Raw genomic sequence first — 20,785 nt, forward strand, 5'->3', positions numbered from 1 at the left:
ATTTTGCTTATGAACATTCTTGTTGTTACGTCACATTAATTTGGGAGACGCACATGTTGTCCATGAAGCAGCCCACTCCAACACCTGAGCCACAGATGCCAAACCTTTACTTTGCTTTGACGCTGCTTCCTCGGCCTTTGTCTCTATTGAAAAATACATTTGTAAATATATTCATGAAAAAGTAAATTCTTTGAAGTAAAAAGCAGAAAGCCACCCTGCAGACTGAATATACAACAATAAACATGAGCACAGGTTCTGCCAGTACAGACGAGTTCTGATTTTAACATTGAAATACTGTTATCATGTGCATCACATTCCTCTGGAACAGATTTGTTTTTGTTATTTCCACATGGACCAATGGGAACCAGAATACAATAGACCTTAAGCAGCTTTTTGTGGTGCTCTCTCAGTAGAAGACATCAGATCTGTCACGTGAATCAGGACATAATTATCACTTTACTACACATGGTATGTTTACTGTGTGGGTTCTGAATGGCTACACAGTGCTTTATAAATGAACTCTCTTCTTGATTCTTTCAGAGTGACCGTTTCCAGCCAGGCGGACCTGCAGACTTCTATCGCTCCAAGGCCCAGACTTCGACCCAGAGGTCGTCTCCCTCCTCCGGCTTTGCTTCCCTTTCATCTTTCTTACCTCTGCAGAAGCAGAGACCTCCGGCCGACCAGCTCCTCGCCACGCAGGCCGAAGGTGACCTTCTCCTGGGCGCCCTGAGGCAGTATCTCTCCGGGCGTCTGTCCGTGCACCGTGGGGGGGTGAGCCCCCAGGAGCAGGAGGCCCCCTCGTCCCGCCTGAGGCCCTTCTACAGCAATGGAATAGAGACATCTGGGCTCAAGAAAGAGCTCCCGAAATCCAGGCTTCTGAAGATGGGAAGAACTCAAGGGGCTTCAGTCAAGGACCCCCTGACGTCTGTGGATGGTACGTGTTTTAAGTGAAACATGATGGATTTTAACATCAGAGTTTATACTGACGCGTAGAGCCTCGCTGTAGTTCAGGCAGGACATGTCACATACAAACACATCTTTCAGCTGTTCAACTATCAATGCTGAAAAGTGCAGAGGTTTTAATTCAACTCTGTGTTCACTTTTTGTGTAACTGTAGTTTGTGGCATTGTTGTATTGGATTGGATCAATAATGTATATTATAAGCTATGTTTTCAGAAAATGTAATTCAGGAAAAAAAAAACTGTAAACATGAAAAAGTTGTTCATTTCGTTTTAAAGGTTGCCGTGCAGCTGATGGAGAGTTGAATCACTGTTGTTATATAATAAAGGAGCAAGCTGTAAATTTCATGCGGGGACGCACACTGCATTGCTCTGATGTCCCAGGAAGTCATTGGACATAAATGACAAAATAGAACATGTGCTGGTATCATTGAAAAGAGGAAACTGACTAAGACTACTTGGGGCGGGAGCAACATCGTGCTCCTTCTGCAGAGCGACAAGTCGTTATTTGCAAACAAAAACATAGGTTGTTGACAATACACCACAAGGTCCATTTATTAGCTGTTCTGGAGCTTTCAAACATGTCATACAATCTTCCTCAGCAGACGTGGTTTGCCTAGTTATGGAGATGTCAAAACTAAACCTGCTTGGCCACCAAACAGCTGATACATTGTTATTATGAAAATATTGATTATGGTCGCGTTGTGGACTTCTCATCCATTCTGAGATTAAAAGCTCCAGGACAGGAACTAAATGGACCTGTTGGTGAGATTTTTTATTCATTATTGTTTTCTGGTGAGGACCGCCTCTGTCTGACTCACTGTTCTCTTCCCTCTGTGTCTCCTCCAGAGAGGTTCATTGAGAAGGTTTTGAAGAATGTGGGCAGGCAACACGTGGACGTGGATGACCTGACGCCGCAGGACATGGACCAACTCTCCAGCCTGATAGCTGATGCGCTGCAGGTGGTCGACCAGGACCAGGGACTAAACATGGGCTTAACCCGGGTTAGACCTGGACCGAGAGACCTGGAGGGAGAGCTGAGGAATAGGGAGAAAGAAGAGGAGGAGGAGGCGGCCAGGGATGAGGAAGAGGAGAAGTTGTTTGAGAATACTCCAACACTGAAACCACAGGAGAGCACTCCTATAGTGCCAGCAGCACTTCAAGGTAATTTTATAGTGATTCATGTTGTGTTTTTACACAATTAAAGTATTGAACAAAAGCTGGAAAGCACGTCTGTGGTACATACATAATTGTGTAGGTGGGATTAAACTAAGCAAAAGGCAGCTCACACAGCTCGCCGCAACAGCGCAACATAAAAATCAATGTGAAAATGAATAGACATCCTGCTTAGCTCAGTATAAACACAGCCAGTTTTAATGGTTCAGTGTCCACTGAGACCACTCTGACTGAAAATGTTTACACTGCAGGTAAAAGTGCTCAACAAACAGCTGAAAATAATGAACCATATCATAAAATGAAGGCTCGTTTAGGAGCCTGCAAACATATTAGTGATGCAAATTCTCTGATAAGTAAATTAGCACAAATTCAAATCAGTCAAATATTAAAGAAGAGAGTTTGGAAAGTCCTCTTTCAGCTGTTAAGTTTGTACTTCTGTGCCATTTGATTAACTTCATAGTTTCTCTCTGTATCTTAATATTCTTGTCTCTGATGAACACAAAAATGTATGAATACACTGACTCTCTTTCTCCCAACAGAGCGCCACTCGGATACAGAGGAGCATAATGTGAAGGACAAGGTAAGCATTCAGCTTGTGGTAAGAAAAAATATTTAAATGTCAGAGGAAAGGCTGACATTATAAGCAATTATGTAAAATTCTGCATGAAGAAGAAGCCTGCAGTTTTCAAAAGAACTTAAAATTGTGTTTGACGTCAGCGACTGTACAGAAGGTGAAGTGACTGTCCTGAGAATTTATCAGGAACTCAAAATTCTTTTGAGAGACTGTCTGAACAATACGCTTGTACAGAAAGGTTTGGGACATTTGTACAGATTTTAAAATGCTTTTCTGCTGTCTGCCGTGTCAGACTAAATCATGTATTAAGTTCATTATTTGTCCTCACAAAGATTACTGATATTCACTGAATACTTTTTTAATTGTTACAATACTAATACAGCTACTACTAACAATACTGCTACTTTAAAATAATAAAATCCAAAACAGAGTAGCACATCTTTCACAAGACAAGCATATTTTCTATAGCACCCTTTAACAAAAAGGCATTTCAAGGCAATAAGAAAAGAAACACAAGGCAAAAAAGACACATTTTTAAATAATAAAATAAGCTAAAACAGAATAAAAAAGATAAAATTGAATTTAAAGGCAGTGTTTTAAGCCCTGATTTAAAAGAACGTTGTTGGAGTTGGAGCAGACCTCTAGTTTTCTGGCAGTTTATTCCAGATATGTGGTCATAAACACTGAATGCTGCTTTAGTTTTGACTGCGGGGACAGTAAGCAGACCTGTCCCAGACGGTCTGAGACATCTGGACGGTTTATAATGTAGCAGCAGATCAAATCAATAGCAGCGGATAAAGAAGAGGAATGATTGTTGCAGTGTGAAATATTTAACACAATAAACTCATAAAGGCAAGGTTGTCAGTGAGTTTTCAGAGCTTATTCACGGGTTGTGTAGATTGTAAACTGAATGCTGGTCAGAAAAGAAGCCTGGGACTCTCAGGCTTTGGCTGAAGTAGTGTTGTAGCTATGCTGGATTTTTCGATCTTGACAAGACGAGCAATCACCCTGAAGCTAGCAGCAAAGGCATAATGGTATATTTTGTGATCCTATTCAGTGTAAACTCTGGCAGGTTGGTTGTTCTTTGATTCAAGGCAATTATTTCCTCATGCTTGTAGCTGTAGATCGCCAACACACTGAATTCAACTGGAAAACTCCCACCAGTTCAATGTCAGCTGTTCAGACAAAAGGTCTTGTTTGAACAATGTCTCATTACTCAAGTCTGATGTCTGTAAATGTCATTACAGAGGTTCACCAGTGACTAATTCATCTCAGAGATGTGTTCTCGGAATTCCAATAGTTTGTCATGACATCGAGTTATCTGGAGATCTTAAATAACTTTACCAGTATTACACTAGCATAAAATATTTATGCTAATGCTGGCAAATGTTTGATACATTAATACATTTTACACCATTAAAAGGATTATCACTCTACTGCATTAATGCTTCATTACAAATTTGGGAACGCAGCTCAATATTGGAAGCTTCATGACATAAAGGTTGCCAGGTTCAATCCCCTGATTAGCTGACAAAATGTAACATCCTTGAAAGAATATCTGGGGAGGTGGTTTGAGCTATCTGATTTCAATCCATCTTGAATGCTTCTTGTATGCATTTACACTTAGCCTTTTAGAGATCTGCCTGAAGTGAGTATTAATGGGGTCTAATTTGATCAAATGTCTAATCTTAATCTTAGCACTACACCCATTATTCTGTCTGATTAGACCTCTGCTCAGGTTGAAGCTGGGCAGATCTACAGTATGCTGGGAGCTACATGATGACACCGATCCCTATGTCGAATGATGTGTAGGTGTAAAGAGGTCTAATCAGGCACAATAAGTGACTGCAGCTGTGGTGTGTTGAGGGTTTAAAAGCTTAAAATGAACCTCAGCAGTTGGATCTTTTCTCTGAACTAGAATTCTGTACCTGGTCAGAAAATGTTAAGAGTCAGTATCAGTTTTCAAAGTGTGGTTCTGGTTCATCTCACTCAGAATATTTACTTTTTTCCTCAGCCTGAGAGTGGAAACCTCTTCACTAAACTTCTCGCCTACCTGGACAAAACGTCCTTCAACGCCGCTCCTTCAGCAAGTAATGGGAACAACGTCGCCATGGAGACGCTCAGAGGCCAGCAGGTGGGGCTGGAAAACGTCCAGAGTCGGACCAGCGAGGCAGGGGTGACGGTGCAGAAGAAGGACGCCACCCAGTCTGTGGAGGAGGTGTCGGAGGTGGAGGGCTGGATCAAGGAGGTGGTGCCCCCTCCTGCCTCGCTCGTGTACGGGGACCCGCACAAGAAGACGATGCACGTTCCCGAACTCCAGCTGGATGTCAAAGCCAGCAGGAAGAAGGCCGACGATGACGTCTTCGGCTACGTCATCACTGACACTGAGTGAGTAGGAAGCTACTGACATACAGGTGGTGCAGAGGCAGCGCTGCGTGAAGTATTGATTAGAGCCTGACTGATCTATGATACTGGATCTATGAGTCTGATACCAGTGTTGATTTGAGTACCTTTGGCATCTCTGACCTGCAGTTTCATGTCACTTATCGGCCGACATATACTCTCAATATTTAGTGGGCGAAATATTAGAAACACCTCTCAGCATAATTCAATACCATCCAACAGCACCTCAAACCAAAGCCTCCAAAATGATCAGAAATACTTTATTGATACCCGGGGGGAAACTGTACAGTACCTGTGCTCCCATTCAAGAGGAGAAAGTAGCATAAATTTAGAAATAAAAGTATGTACAAAACTTTTATTTCTACATTTCTGAACCAGTTTCATATTATAACCTTCATGAAGGTAGAATTCATTGCAGCGGTGTTGAATCACACTGCATTAGTTATACAGATATGTCTGTGATAAGCTAATATCAGCTGATGATATCGGCCTGCCTCTTTCTTCGGGCATACAGGGCATTGACATGATGCAAAGATCGCTGTCTGAGATCACAGCTGTTAAGATTCTGTCGTTTATCTGCAGAATGTAAAGAATCGTATCAAATTAGCTTCAGGCTCCTTCATTGCTACGAAAGGGCAATCCATTTTTTAGATGTCTATCTCACTGAACAGACATGTATGTCAAAATGCACCCCCCTCCAATTTTTACACTTTCTATATATTGTGGACAGGCTAACTCTAGAGATCAATCAAGGCCGCCCTCTGAATTTGTCAGTTTCACTATGGACATGAGGAGCTATGGTGGGAAACGATGCCGTTTTTGTCCTTTAAACTAATCAAACACAAGCACTAGTTTTGTCCAGTGACATTTGCAACCGAGGTCGGAGCCGTTGGGGCTATAATCGATGGACGCTGACATCTTGAGTCTGATATGAATTCGTTGTGACAGACAAATTTTCCCCTTGAAATAAAAGTATAAACGCCAGAAAAGTGAAAGTTCTCTTATCAGTCGTCTCAAGACGTCTGTAGGCCAGACACTCTAGATAATGCCTTTCCTTTTGTCTTGAACAATCCACACTAACAACCCAGATTTTGTTCTCACAGTAATGGAGGCACAAACTGTTTCTCTGTAAACACGAAGCCTGCCTTTTTGTCGTTGCCATCAAGGAAAAGTATAGTTTCTCATGCATCACAAAACAGGTGGATCTGCCTTCACACTGAGCAAGATGATGTCAAATATTACCCAGGATGCAATAAGAGAAGGCCATCCTTTCCTTCGTTCTTATTCACACCGAGGGCAGAGTCATTTTCAAACTCATTTCTCTGCTCCACAGTAATTCTGGCTCAAGGCCTTTGTTGCATGTTCCCTGTTACTTGTCAGTCAGAGCCATACAGCAGGAAGGCCATAAATGTTAGGTTACAGAGGAAAATCATCTTTGTGATGTTGTTGTCGAGGTCACGCTCAGCACTTCTGGAAAGTTGTTCACCAGCTCAGTGTGCTCTCAAAATGAGTCTTTTTGTCCTTGAACCTCCTTCACGTTACTGAAGGCTCCACCCTACAGATCACTACGGTATAAATGGGCCACTTAATTTCTCTTTGCTGTGGTCTTCAAAAGCTGTATTCAGTCAGCCAGGATGAATCATTCCTCTTTACACTGCACAATAAAGCTGCCGTATATCACAGCAGTAGTTGAATTGGAATCAAACAGGTGTCATCTGCATTAAACCAGCAGCCTCAGCAGCATGAACATGAAGCTTTTATTTGTCTGGCCTAGTTAGATAAATGGCAAACGAATTGGTTTGTGTTCATAAAAGCTCATCATTTCCTCACACAAGAATGTTCAAATTAAGCAGAAAATCCAAATGTAAATTTGAGTATACGATGAGCCAAGGTTTTTTATAAATGTCTATAAAACACATCAGGCTGTTTGGTTTTACCACAGTATTTTGGTTTATAGCGCAACGCACCTCGATTTGGAACAAAATATAACAGTAGCTGAATTAATATCCTACTACACTGATTGAATTTCTAACTTATTTAACATCAAACACAGTGCTGAGCATAGAGGTCATGATAAAAGTATTGGCTTAAAAGGTGCAATTAAATGAAAACTTCAAATGAAAGATGTAGTTTGAGGTTCCATTGGCAGATTGCAGGGCTTATTAAGATACTCCGAACCTTCTCTGTTTGAGACACCAAATAGATCACAAATGCTAATGTTCAAATGCTACAGTTACAGTCATCACTTGAAAAAGTCAGTGAAGCAGCGAGGGGTACGAGCATCATCTCTAATGGAATATTTATATATATGTCTTGTTTAAAAAATGGTGACATGGAAGCTTTGTTGCAACTGTGGAGCAAAGAAAAAGCAGCTTGGAAAAAGTCAGCACAGGCTCTTACAAGAAGTGTTACAGCAACGTCGAGGTACAACTCCTCTAACTTTATGAAACAGACTCAACTCAGAGGCTGCGTTACTCTGATCAGAGATGAACAGCTGGGAAGTTGAAGATGCCGATGTCAGAGTCTTCGGTGTACTCAGCGGATTCCTCTCTAACCCTTTACAGCGACTCTTGACATTTCTGTGAGATCACGGAAATTCAAAAGAGCACCAAAGTTGTCAAAGTGAGAAATACAGCATCAACCACAACATGGAAAAATGCCTCTTCAAGACTTCGCAATGCACCAGAGCGCAAGAGGCTCTTCATCAACCTCATGAAAGAACTGCCTCTTACATACATACATAACTTATTCTGTAGTGGAAGAGCCTCAATATCCACATCTTTTCACCAATGTCTCGGTGTTGTTTGAGCATTGACAAAACCTCAAACCTTTTACTGTGTGAAAGACACTTTGGTAGTTTGTTTAACAGCCACATCTGACGGCAGTGAAGCTGATGGAGACCTTGTTAACGTATTGTCGTCATACTGCATTACACTAAAAACCAAAGGTGTTAAGACTGCAGCCTTTCAGCAAGAGTCCGATGAGTTGTCTCCGACCTCCAGCTGGACCACCTCGCATGCCTCAAGCTCTTGCTGTGTTTTAACAGTAAAGTCAACAAGGTTCCTCAGAATTGTCCATTTGTGGGTTTTAACGTGTGGATCAAATAATCAAACAACATCTCTTGATGCCGTTGCATTTCTCTCAATCTGTAGCACCGTTTATACATGAAATGTATAAATCAAGAGCTCACAGGCACTATTTATAAAGTTTTAATTTAAATTAAATTATGCTGAAAAACAAATAAATACAAGCAAAACAATTAAAATGCGAAGACTAAAAATTAAAGGCCAGAGCTGTTTTTACTTCTTCTTTTTTTTTTTTTACTTTTAAGTTAGCTGACTTTCGAGGTAGTTAGATTTTTCTTTTACTTTGACAGAGCCAGGCTAGCTGTTTCCACCTGTTTCCAGTGTTTATGCTAAGCTAAGGTAACAGAGCGTCATATTTAGTGTATAGATACACGTATGAGACTGGTATCTTCTTCTTCATCTAACTCTCAGCAAAAAAAAACAAAATGGTATTTGTTATGGTATGGTAGCTTTTTATATATATATTATTTATTTGGTTTTATGATCTCTGGTGTGTGACGTACAGCGTGACTACTTCATTTATTATTTCTAATACGAAAATAAATGTGGTTGATTCTAGATAGCTCAACCTCAGAATACAGATGTGTTCCCCTCCTTTTTTAAAAACAGCCCTGTTGATGGAAATAAAGATACCAGCGTCAGTGCAGGACTACAGATGTAACAAGACAGATTAGATGCAAAGTTCAGGCATTTTGGCGTCGTGGCAGAGGTGAAGGCTGATAGCAGGAACCTCCTGGTGGTTTCTGCACATCACCTCCTCCTGCTGCTGGGGGTGAAGAGGAGGAGGAGGAGAAAGACAGGGTGATTCATCACAGCTGGAGGAAAACACCTGCTCCCCAACACACACACACATGTGGGCATGTAGACGCACACATTTTTTCTGTTTTTTTTGGCCACCTGTTAACCCATCAACCCCTAAACACACACCTAATGTGGATCATTCATATCACTGTTGTGGTTTGCATCTTAAAAACCTCTTTTGAAAATATGATACACCTATAATATTCATTTAAAATCTCCAAAAAAGTAAAATATTCCTTAACAAGCTTTAGCAAACAACATATATATATATATATATATATATTATGTGTGTCATTAATTAAAGTTGTGGTGTCAGTCATCATTATAACATATTATTATTATTATAGACCTGAAACTCTAAAATGCCAACTGCCAAACTGCATTCAGTTTTTAATGGATTTCACTCCCTAATTAGCTTGATTAATGAAGAGGCAGTACAAGGTAATTGGCAGGAAAAAATGCTTGTTTTTTGTTTTTGTTTTGTAATTCCTAAGGTTCTATAATAATCTATAATTATGTTAAAAAAGCATTTACCCCCAGTCCCTCTGGATGTGTTACCTCTCTCAGATTTTATGCTCAAAGCTCTCTACCAGTAATTAGTTTCACATGTTTACAGACCTTCCTATTATAAACTGCTATACAGCGCTAAAGCTCTAAATACTATGAGGGTAACTCATTTCATACATGCAGCCTACATACTGACGTGACTACAGTAGATGTGGAGCTGAAGTTCACCTTTAATTTACCTGTAGTTTGTAAAACTATGCGTTAGTATAGAACAAGTGGTGTCATGTTGGCTAGCCGTTTAGCGTGTGCCTGCTGTATTCCCTTAAAAGATCTTCAGTAGCGGCTTCTTCTGCAGAACAAGCTCATGTTTGTTTGAAATGACTGCATGTCTCCTGGTTCTTGTTTTTATGGTGTTGATTTCAAATGACTTGAAGCTCACTGGTGGTATTCTCAGTCATCATGGTTGTTGATTAGATTTCGGTTTTTCAGGTGTTTCTTCAATGGCAGCCTCTTTTTCTTGGCCTCCATGGACTCTCCAATGTAGCTCGCTGTGGAAGGATCACTGGCGAAGCCCTGAGGGCAGGAGGTGTCTCTTCTGCTCTCTGAAACCTCTGGCTTTCCTATTACTACATCCACCAATCCCCTCCCCACGCTCAAAGAACAGGAATCAGATTCTTGTTTGACAGTCCGCAGAACCTGACTGATCATCACCACAAAAACGACAGCACTGGTTATTCAAACGCTTGGATTTATGACTATGTTCATATTTTGTTGACAAGCAACATCCTTGGGGGTCCCGTGAATGATGAAAAATTAAAGCGTTGGTTGATGTTGCAACAACATTTATTTACATTTAGTAGTAAGAGCGGATGTGGCGTGACTTGTTCTACCGCTGCAAAAGCTATTCATTCAGGTGACATTGTGAAATAAGTGATGCTGGAAACTAAGTGATGCTGCACACCTAATATTATAGCTTCGATTGATCGATCGATATTTAAGTGGATAAGTGAAACCTTTGACCTGCTGGTGTTGCTGGAGGAAAAAGTCGAGGGATTACAACAGAGTAGGCATACTCATCTGGAGGCCATGAACTGTAGATTACTCTTTGGAAAGTTTGGAAACCGTTACCTTTGGGTCCCAAGGTGTCTCAGCTTCAGGTGTTGTTTTATGTTTTGCCGTCACAAGTATTCACATTATTGGTAGCAATAGAGGTGTTTTTGCTGCTTTGTATCAGCAAGGACAGAACTGGACAGCACAGACTTGTGTTTTATTAGCAGAATCCTGCTGTTTCAGGCTGTCGTATTTGAGAAGGATCACAACCCACCTACTGTATGCTGCAGAGCTAATGTAAAAGCTGCTGTTAGGTCTCTGCTGCAGCTATCAGCACTCAGGATCTGCAGGCAGGCAGAGTGATCACTGGTGTCAGATCTGAAGCAGCTGCTCTGCACTGTGGAAGACTGACTCATACTGTGGGCTGTTGAAGCTGCTGTCTGCTCTCCAGGCTGAGGAAGGAGAAAAATCACCGGCTGTCAGTGACAATCCGGTTTTCTTATTATATAAAACAATTCTCATCATATCACACACTTTACGTTTTCACATTTTTTATTTATGGCATTTTTCAGATTGCTTCATCGGTTTGAAAGAGGAAGCATAGTTGCTGTCGACTGTCTTCTAGTCTTTTAATTAAAACAATGACATGTTATGATTCCTCTCAGCCAACAGTTGGTTTGGCTTTGTGTCCCCAGTAGTAGATTTATGTGTCATGTTAATACTGAAACTCGTTTCGGGACATCCGGAGAACGTATTTTTGAACTCCCAGTATTCAGCCTGTGTTTACATACATATTTTGTGGATATATTGAGGATATAATAACAGATTAGATGCAAACTTCTTAAGATATACATTTTTGTGGCCTTTTTAGTGTTTAAAAACGTCTTGGGGAAACTTAAATGTTGTTGGTTAACCAGACTATCAACACTTGTGTCATTTCTGTGTTCTGTGTAATTAGAAAACACAGGTGTAGCCAGTTCAACCAGGACAGATATTTTGAGGATACCGATAAGAATAGGCCACAGATAAAGATTATGACTCTAAAGGGTTCCAAAAAAAGGAAAAGAACATTTTCCCACTTGAATCCAAATGAGAAAATCCAGTGAGTGCAAAGCATCAAAAATAGAGAAACAAGGAAGTAGACAACTGCTAATTCCTAGAATTAAATACATCTAAAAATTAAGTGATATTCACAACTTGCGGGAAACCTCTTTCCTCCCCATCCTCCCCATCATCAGAGTCGTCCGAAGACGACTGCTGGTGTCGAGGGAGATAACATGCATCCTGTAGGTGTGTGGAGGCGTCTCCTCTCTGCATCTGAATTCTGCAGCGGGAGCTGAGGGGAGGTCAGACGAGTCCACAGCAGATAGGAAGCAATTAGCTTGGAGTTCGGATATTGAGCTTCAAACGTGGTCTCCCAGCACACACACACACACACACACACACACACTCCATCCTACTGGCCCTTTGAATTCATCGAGGCTGTTTTAATTGACTACTTAATTTGTTATTCCTCCATTTCCCGTTGTTTTTCTTCACAGTTTGGTGAAATGTTTGTGAGCCTCTCATTCTGTTCTCATTCTGCTCTGTGACCATCGACAGTAAAATGTACTGAAGTATCTAAAGTATACTAAAATGTACTGGAGCATCCAATCCTAATGTCAAAGAAGGGATTTCAGTCTCGCTGTCATGCAACCACCTCGCAAGTAACCATGAACTCAAGCCGTCAGATAAATGCCTCTGAAAAGCTGTGAAGCAGAAGGTCTCCCAAAGTGGGAAAACTAGAAATTACGTTCATATGCTACTTAATGTTTTTGCCAAACGTGTTTGGAAGGGAACATAATCGCTTGTAATGAAGTGGACGGGGTGGGTTGTGGCATCTCAGTCTCCTAGAAATTATGTTTTTAAACTGCTAATTTGAAACACCAGATACATTTTGAAGCCGCACAGATTACGTTCTTATCAACATAGGTAGGAAACGTCTTATGAGCACTGAACGTATCAAGATTTATTTACATATTTCACATTTTGTCCTCCAATATTTACTCAACTTATGCACGACGATTGCTATGTTCACTCACAGCGCTTGTTTAAGATTAAAAAGTTCCTTATTATGTTAATTAAAAATAAAAAACTAATCTTTCTTTGCACTTGCATTTGGTGTTGACAGTCTGGAGTACATGAATTTAGCTTTTGGTCTATGACTTTCTTCACATCTCTACCTCACACCTACCTGACCTCACCTTTTTTTTCTGTTTCTTTCTTTTGGGCTTTTATTTCATTCTTTTTCAGACAAACAAGTCCTGAATTTCATTTGCATGACTAGGAGAAAAACGATTTTGTCTCATCATTCCAGTGTACTTTTTAGGGAAACTGGACTTTTGTTGGTCGGCTTAATAATTATGTGACAAATGATTGACATAAAAACACCAACTAAAGGATCTATCCTTTTTATTTTAGTGTGTGTTAGTTAGCAAACCACATATTAGCATGTTCCCAAAAGTACTATATATAAAAGTATATATATATATAGTATATATATAATAATACAATAGAAATTTTTGACAACTTTGAATCTCAAATCCACCCCTTCTTTTCTTTCTGTCCTCCACTCTCCTCCTGCTACCTGCCTCCTCTTCATCGTCATCAGTGGGCTCCAGACAGACGAAGGCCTCCACCTGATGGAGATCCTGGCTCGCAGGGCTAAAATCCAGATGACCGACTTCGCAGAGCTGTCGTATGTACCGCTTCTTTTTATCTGTCACACTCAAGCAGAAAAAAACTCTTCGCTGCTGCGTTAACGCTGTTTGTTCTCAGTTTAAACCATTCATTTGTCCAGCTGTGTGGTGGAGTATCATAAAAAGACACATACCTGCACATTTGCTGTGTTTGCTGCCCTGAATAACCTGCTGTTGAGACTGTTCAGGTTAAAGTCTGTTCAAACAAAGCCAGCACGCTGGACGTGACACGTTTCACCATTCATGTACTTTCACGAGCATAAAGCCGGCAGTTGCTGCAGATCTTTTGAGATTTTTACACAGCAACAAGGCGCAGAAATCTAAAGACAGCTCGGGATCATAGATCAGAAAATAGATCAGTCTTACATGTCTGTTTAACTCAAATTATGATCACATGACCAGCAAGATAATTGGGATTTTAATGAATGTCTCGCAGCTGTAATATACAGTAAAATGTCATATACCACGTTCTATCTGTGTGCTGATGTTGATCATGATGAATGGTAGTTATTTAGCATATATATATTTCTTTAAATTAAATTACAGGGTGCACACCCCCGTGTCCCAGCCTTACTCTGTCCTTACACATCAGCCCTGCATGACTAACTGTGCCATAAAACCAAGTTTAAACCTAAAACAAAGTCGCCTCCTTTTGGTGCCTATAATGAAGGTGAGTCCTCAGTGGTCTGCCAGTTTTGGGTCAACACAATCTATAGTAAACCGGCACATACACATCTCCCCAGCTCCAGCAGTGGGTTCAGGAAGCTAAAATTAAACACATTTTAATGCTATGCTATAACAGCACCTCTGGACATGTAGCCCTGCCAGCTGTCAGACGGCCAGTTGAATTACAAAACTTCAGATTCATCACTATAACGGTTCAAAATCACAAAGGACTCTTTCCTCAGACTAGAAACACAGAAGGAGCAAAGGTCTGCAGATGACTCATCATGTTTATGGCGTGCTTTACGTTCCCGGCATCAACCATCTTGTACCTGCAGGCTCAAGTGGGCGGCGATTTTCTCAAAGGGTGAGCATCACATACTGAAATTCTTCAGACATTCCCCGTGGAAGGCGAGCAGCATCGGCTCCTCCGCCGTTACCCCCCAGCATGTCAGATCAGAGAGGGCAAACTGGTGGGATCAAAACTGAGAGAATTTCCAGTGGCACAAGGCGTAAAAATCAGAAGTGAAGAAAGGAGACTGAAAACAGACAGAGCAGAAGTCCAAGGACGTCGCCTCATTTTCATTCCATCAACATTTTTTCCTGCTCTGGGGGGAAAGAAAGCGATGAGAGCTGCTCGTCCGCTTTATTGACATGTTGGCGTCGAGCCGCCGCTAACTGCAATCATTTATTAATGAGACTGAACTCTGCCTGAACCCTCCCCCCCCCCCCTTACTATGTGTCTTTCTCTGTCTCTCACTCATTCTCTATCCTTATCTATTTCTATGTCTTTGTCTCTACTTTCTTTTCTATCTTCTTTCTTATTTGTCTCCATCTGTTTCCGTCTTTTTTTATCTTTGTCACTTTCAGTCTCTCTCTCTTTAATTTTCAGTGTTGTTGCCATGTTTTACCCCACAGCTGACTTTGCAACAGCTAAACAAGTCCTATTGCAGTGGTTTGCAGTTGAACCAACTGCTGGGGATAATAGTACTGCTGTAGTATAACAGTATATACTGTACTGTATGTGTGTGTTTCTGTGATTTTGTGTTTACTACAAACAGTTTGGCCAAATAGACAAACTAGACAAACAGTTTGTGATAATCTCTTGCGTTTCCTATTGAAGTTAAGCCAAAGCTCACCATACTTTGGTTCATTACTGATAGTTATAATAGCCACAACTTTAAATAAGACTCAAGTTGTAACAAGCTGTAATTAATCCTTCATTTCTGACATTGAGTAAAGTTGATCACTTGGGACTCAAATAGTTCACGCACATCACAAACGCGCACCAGCCAAACCTACGAAGCTCCACCGCACTTCCAAATAGCCAGGAAGCCAATCAAACCCATGAAACAGAGCATCACAACTTATCGCTTCGTCCTCCCCCTCCAGCCGTTTTGGTCGGCTGTACGACGAGCCACAGAACAGTTCTGCCACTTTCCAATTACTTTCCTCCGCGACTGACACCGCGACCGTTAGTATGCACTCGTTCATCAAAGCACACGCACCTTTTTCTCTCAAATGGCGATTGCCATGTGTATAACAACACACAGAGGACAGGTGTTAGGAGAGGAGAGCTTGTCTTGGCTGGTAATCTTTTGTGTGTGTGTGTGTGGGAGAGAATTTTAAATATTCTCACCGGATACATCAAATCATTTGAGAAGACATTTCTTCCCGATAGTTTATCTCAGTTATTTCAAGAAAATGAGTTTTGATATGATAGTAGACAAATTCCCAAGCTTGCCTTGTCCCAACATGTCCTATAAGCCTCTAGCTTTCATTCTTCTTCTTCTGTCAGACCTCAACTTTGGAACCCCCCCCCCCCCCCAGTTTGACATCCACTGCTACTGTATATGCTAATTGTAACCCTGTGTTTCGGGTAAGTAGTTTGTTCACAGTGGAAAGATGGCAGACTTAAGTGTCTCTGAGTGTGGTGCACAATGGACACAATGGTTCCACAATGCAACACTGAGCAGAAAAAAAACTGACGAGACACAAAACAAAACAAAGCAAAAACAATCAACGAATCATCTAAAAATACCTTCTTTTTTTTCTTTTTGCTTTTTTGTTTTCAAATTGATTGATTGACAAGGACAAGTCATGTGTGAATATGTAAAGTACATTATTTAATTGTACTTTAACACGCAGTGTATGTGGAGCTCTGTAGTAGAAAGAGTGGAATTTGGATTTGGTGAGTGATTTTCAGGCAATTATGAAATTTTATAATTTTGGATTATTTACCTGTTACCTTGTTGGAACAGCATATTTTTAAGGTATTATCAAGTAATCATTTTTCAGTCAGCTGAATGTTGATTATATAATGTGTGTGTGTGTCCTCACAGGGCTGATATGGCTCTGCTGTGGCTGGCTGAAACTTTTTACAGCTCTAAACTGATGAAAACACTTGAACACTTGATGCTGTTAGGGCATGTATACACCTGTGTGAGGTTTTCACGCTGTTAATGCACTTTAAACTCACTCTACTGTGCCGATGAAGCAACTTCCAAATCGAATTGAACTTGAATTGAATTGAAGTAAGACAGAAGGAAGATTTCATGTGTACATTCATGAGCGTGTGCGGACAGGTGGGGATTGGGTGGCTTAGAGTCGTCCGATTCACACACACACACACACACACACACACATACCTTCACACACACTCTGTGTCTCCGCCCCCACCACCCGGCCCCGTTGTTCCCGCGGCTCCTCGCCGTGCTGCTCGGCTGCTGTATTGAGTCCCTGGGTGGCCCGTACTGTTCTCCTGTTCTAATGCACCTTTTGTCTTTGTTCTCCTATTCTGGGAATGAAAGGAGGGAGCTATACACTGGGGAGAGTGATGGATTGGAGGCGGAGAAAGCGAGAGAGCGACAGAGAGAGAGAGAGAGAGAGAGAGAGAGAGAGAGAGAAAGCCGGGGGTCTCTTTTGTTGCGAGCACAGTGAAAGCCCAGCAGGGGGAGCCGCCTTGACAATTTGTCAGAGGCGCCACGCTTATTTTCCAGGGCCGCCCGGATCCTCACCGCTGTGGCAACGCCAGTCACCTCCACCAGAATAAGTAAAGCCCAGAGACAAAGGCTTTACCCTGACACTGAGCCTGCTGACACTCCTGATGCTTTTACCGGCCCACTCCTCAACACCACCACCAACTGGTTTCCAGAGCTTTTTTCCTCTCCTTTAACTTCTTGAAATCCATTTTTTATATAGATTTAAGATCTTATTCTGTCTATATTCTGTATCTGCTCTCTGTGTGAACTCATTCAGCTTGGCCCTTCACTGAAGCTCTGTGTAGTTTACAACGAGGGAAATATTCAAACCCAAGATGGCTGCACTATTCCATCAAATGGAAATATCCCAAATGTCTTGTGCTTCATTTTATATGTATTTCTCCAAAATTAAGCCTGACATGTTCGGCAGCTCTTGAAACTTTGGGATCTTTTTTACTGTAACAATGTTTATTCTTAACATTGAACTCAGCAAACAAACTGTGTCTTTAGAAGTAAGCTGCATTTATCTCACGTCAGTTAAGATGACAAGCTTACATTTTAAGAACGGTAAGCCTGCACGCAGAGTTGTGTGCGCACTGCCATAACGTCTCTGCACAACGCTGTAATGGAGAGAACACGCTGTGTTATCGTCTTCATTGATTACCTCGTGTGCTTTTATCAGTCTGAAGGACGGAGTCAGGCTTAAAAGGCAGCTTAAAAGGCTTCAGATCATCTCAAGAAGAGTTTCATTAGTAGCTGCAGGGACTCTAGATGACAAGTCAGTCATACAACACAGGCTTAACTAGGTCAGCACTCTGAGTGATAAAGTGAAATTATTTAGAACTTGTTAAACTGGTGACTCCTTAAAGTTAACACACACACATATATATATAATTTTAAAGGGTCAGTTCACTCAAATTGCCAAAAATGGTTCACAATGGTACCCAGCCATGCGATAGTTTTCATTTAATATACCAAATTTAAAACAAATTACACCTGAAAAACAATTCCTTTGGAAGAAAGTAGTTCCAGTAAACCTGTTCACAGGAAGGCCTCTGATTATGTAAACTAAGCAGGACAGTGCTGTCAAATTTTTCAAATGTATTATTCCATTATTCCACCTCCTTTGTATTTATCTCACAGGTGGATATCTCAAACAACTGGACAAATAAAACCAAAACTGTCTACTATCGGATGTGTATTTTTGTTGTTGGATGAACTGCTTTTAAAGGTTTAAGAAGCTGTACTGCCTGTAACTGAAGTGAAAGTACTGTATAAAGTCATAGCAGTATATGCACCCCCCCCTCTTTCCCTCCCATACATTTGAGCCTGCATCTCAGCCACTGTACAAAATCCCCAGCAGGCAGCAACACTGCAGGCACCTCAGCCTCACACCTCACACAGTAGCACCAGATTAGCATATTACAACAACAAAAAATGTCTCTGAACAAAGTAGTTAGTGACCTGTGCAACCTCAGCCACTGAAAAGACAACAAAACTTCCCTTTTCTAACAATTTCCTCTCGGGGGCCGCAGCCAGAGAGCGGCAGCGGTTCAGCGAGCCTGCAGCAAAACTTCCACACTGGCAACATATGAATCATAAAAGTGAGCCTACACACTGTGCCAGGACACAAAACAAACCTGGAGAGTGACTCACACCCTTACGTTTCATTTGGAACAATCCGATACTGATTAGATAATACTGACGGTGAGCGCTTTTCAGCAAAATGGCCTTGGAAATGTTTTTAGCTGCGGCGGTGGCCTGGTAGTGGTTGAGGGCGAAGAAGAGGGCGGGAGGGAAGCGTTGATGTGGGTGGCTTCGCAGAGCCTTTGACTGTAGCTGCCCGCCGAATAATGATGGCTGTTGCGTAACTGTCACTGAGTGTAGACTGGATATGTGTTTTTTTTTGTTTTTTTTTTTAACAGGAGGGTCGAGGTGATGTAATGTCTGTGTCTGAGCTGAAGGGTCATATCAAAGAGCCGCCACTAGGAGGAGAGAGTGGGCCTGAGCTGGCTGCATGCGAGGGTGATGAGGATGAGGGACCGGATGTAGACTGATCAGGCCTAAAATCTTCATCTTTATCTTCGTCTTTCAATCCAAACTTTGAGTCTCGACAGTGAAGAAACTCAAGTGGAATATACTGTTGTTTTAAGGCTCCAGGTTTTGAGCCTTTTTCATGCTTTGTTCTGGGAGACTTTCTTCTTTTCACCCAGAAATATTGTATTTTTATTCCAGTTAATTTACAGTATCTCTGCTGGAGTTCCTGCTTACTTTCTAGATTCCGCTTTTACAGTCAGCGTGGCTCATAAGCTCATAAAATATGACTGTTTGGCTGAAGTCTTGTATCCTCAAAGCTTTTCTGGGAGAGGCAGCCTTGTTTCAGCTCAGTGACATGATGACTTTAAACTTTGTCTGGAGGATTACAGATTCTTGTAAAAGAGCATGTAATCCTTCTACTAATCTGGAAAAACGGGAAACATTTCACTGTTTTATGACCTCACATTTGGCAGACTGTCATTTGTGATGAGCTGTATGTATCACATGTGAGTGGAAGTAAACAGCAACAGGAACTTGTTTTATTATCAGTACTTTTACAGTCGTGTTTTTCCTCTGTGGTATTACTATGGTTACCTGAGTAAAAGATCTTATTACTTATTCCACGACTCACAGATTTATAGATAATGATTATTATAATGCTGTGATTTCAGGGCATTTCAGTTCCACTTTGTCTTTAATAATTTTCTTCCAAAACATTTCAAACCCATTTGTTTCTGTTGTCAGTCGTACCGTCAGAGTAGCTGTCACTTTTTTAGATGGCGGGATGCATCGTTTCAGTTTAACGCTCCGAACATCATCGTCGTCGTCACCATCTGCAGTACTTTATTGTGTTTTCCGTGCAATCGGCCGTCATAATGCTGCTGTTAGATAAAAACCTCTGAATGACAAAGACAGCAGATCTTTTTGCAGCTCAATGAAAATACATTTTTAACCAAATGAATTGGTTTTGAATCTGTTTTATCAGCCAGTGATGTTGAAAAATGGGTTTGTGCATGTCAACAACGATGTTTTTATTATTTTTTGATTACCATTTTTTAATATGTAGGTTTATTTGTGTTTTTTGGGGTGGTCACCACGTTGGAGGCTTCTGGACTTGAAGGCTCAAGTTTGTCGCTGAATCTTTTGGCTAATAATATATATTATATATATATATATACAGCATTAACATGCAAATATGTTGTATTCTATTACAGTACATAGTAATGTTTTTCTGAATGATAAATATGAGCACCTCGAGTGAGTGACAAGGTTATTTACGAGGTTCAAAGTCAATGCGGCGTCTTTGTGCGGGAGCTGCCCTGGGTGGCAGAGACCGACAGATGGATATGTGATCAACTCAACATGAGTGATTTTCCCTCTTCATCACACACGCAGACTTCGCCTGCACCGGCTGATGAATCACTTCATGGATGTGACAAATATATCGGCCTCATTCCTCCGAGGAGAAATAATGGTCAGGAAAATGAGCCGACGCGTTGAGAGGAGTTCCTCAGACAGGCTCTTTTTGTCATTTGCGTCTCTTTGGCTGCTCAGTTTATGTTTGAGCTTGACTCCAAAAAAGATATTATGTGGAGCACATAGGTACAGTATGGAGCAGGACACTACAGTGGAATTCATAACAAAACGGGAAGGAAAGTTGTTTTCTTCTTCTTTTTTTTTTAATTCAAGCACTTAGCCTCCCCAAGTTTCCCCCAAGGGTTCATTCATTTGACCCAGTCTAATTAGTTTGTTATTGCACCTTAAATGTTGGAATGCATAACATTATGACTGCATAAAGTGAATGTGAGTT

At 41.2% G+C, this 20,785-nt stretch overlaps 1 protein-coding gene across 1 annotated transcript in view; it reads left to right on the top strand.

The window, feature by feature from the left end:
• The window catches only part of LOC139296026 (receptor-type tyrosine-protein phosphatase N2-like), a 183,210-nt gene that overhangs the window by 41,498 nt on the left and 120,927 nt on the right, over window positions 1-20,785 (top strand). Inside the window, exons 6-10 of the mRNA XM_070918283.1 lie at window positions 541-934; window positions 1,809-2,123; window positions 2,675-2,715; window positions 4,724-5,097; window positions 13,207-13,293. Of these exons, the coding sequence (XP_070774384.1) occupies window positions 541-934; window positions 1,809-2,123; window positions 2,675-2,715; window positions 4,724-5,097; window positions 13,207-13,293 (1,211 nt within the window). The remainder of the gene's footprint in view (window positions 1-540; window positions 935-1,808; window positions 2,124-2,674; window positions 2,716-4,723; window positions 5,098-13,206; window positions 13,294-20,785) is intronic.

This window comes from Enoplosus armatus, chromosome 14 (assembly GCF_043641665.1).
Source record: "Enoplosus armatus isolate fEnoArm2 chromosome 14, fEnoArm2.hap1, whole genome shotgun sequence".
Taxonomy (NCBI): domain Eukaryota; kingdom Metazoa; phylum Chordata; class Actinopteri; order Centrarchiformes; family Enoplosidae; genus Enoplosus; species Enoplosus armatus.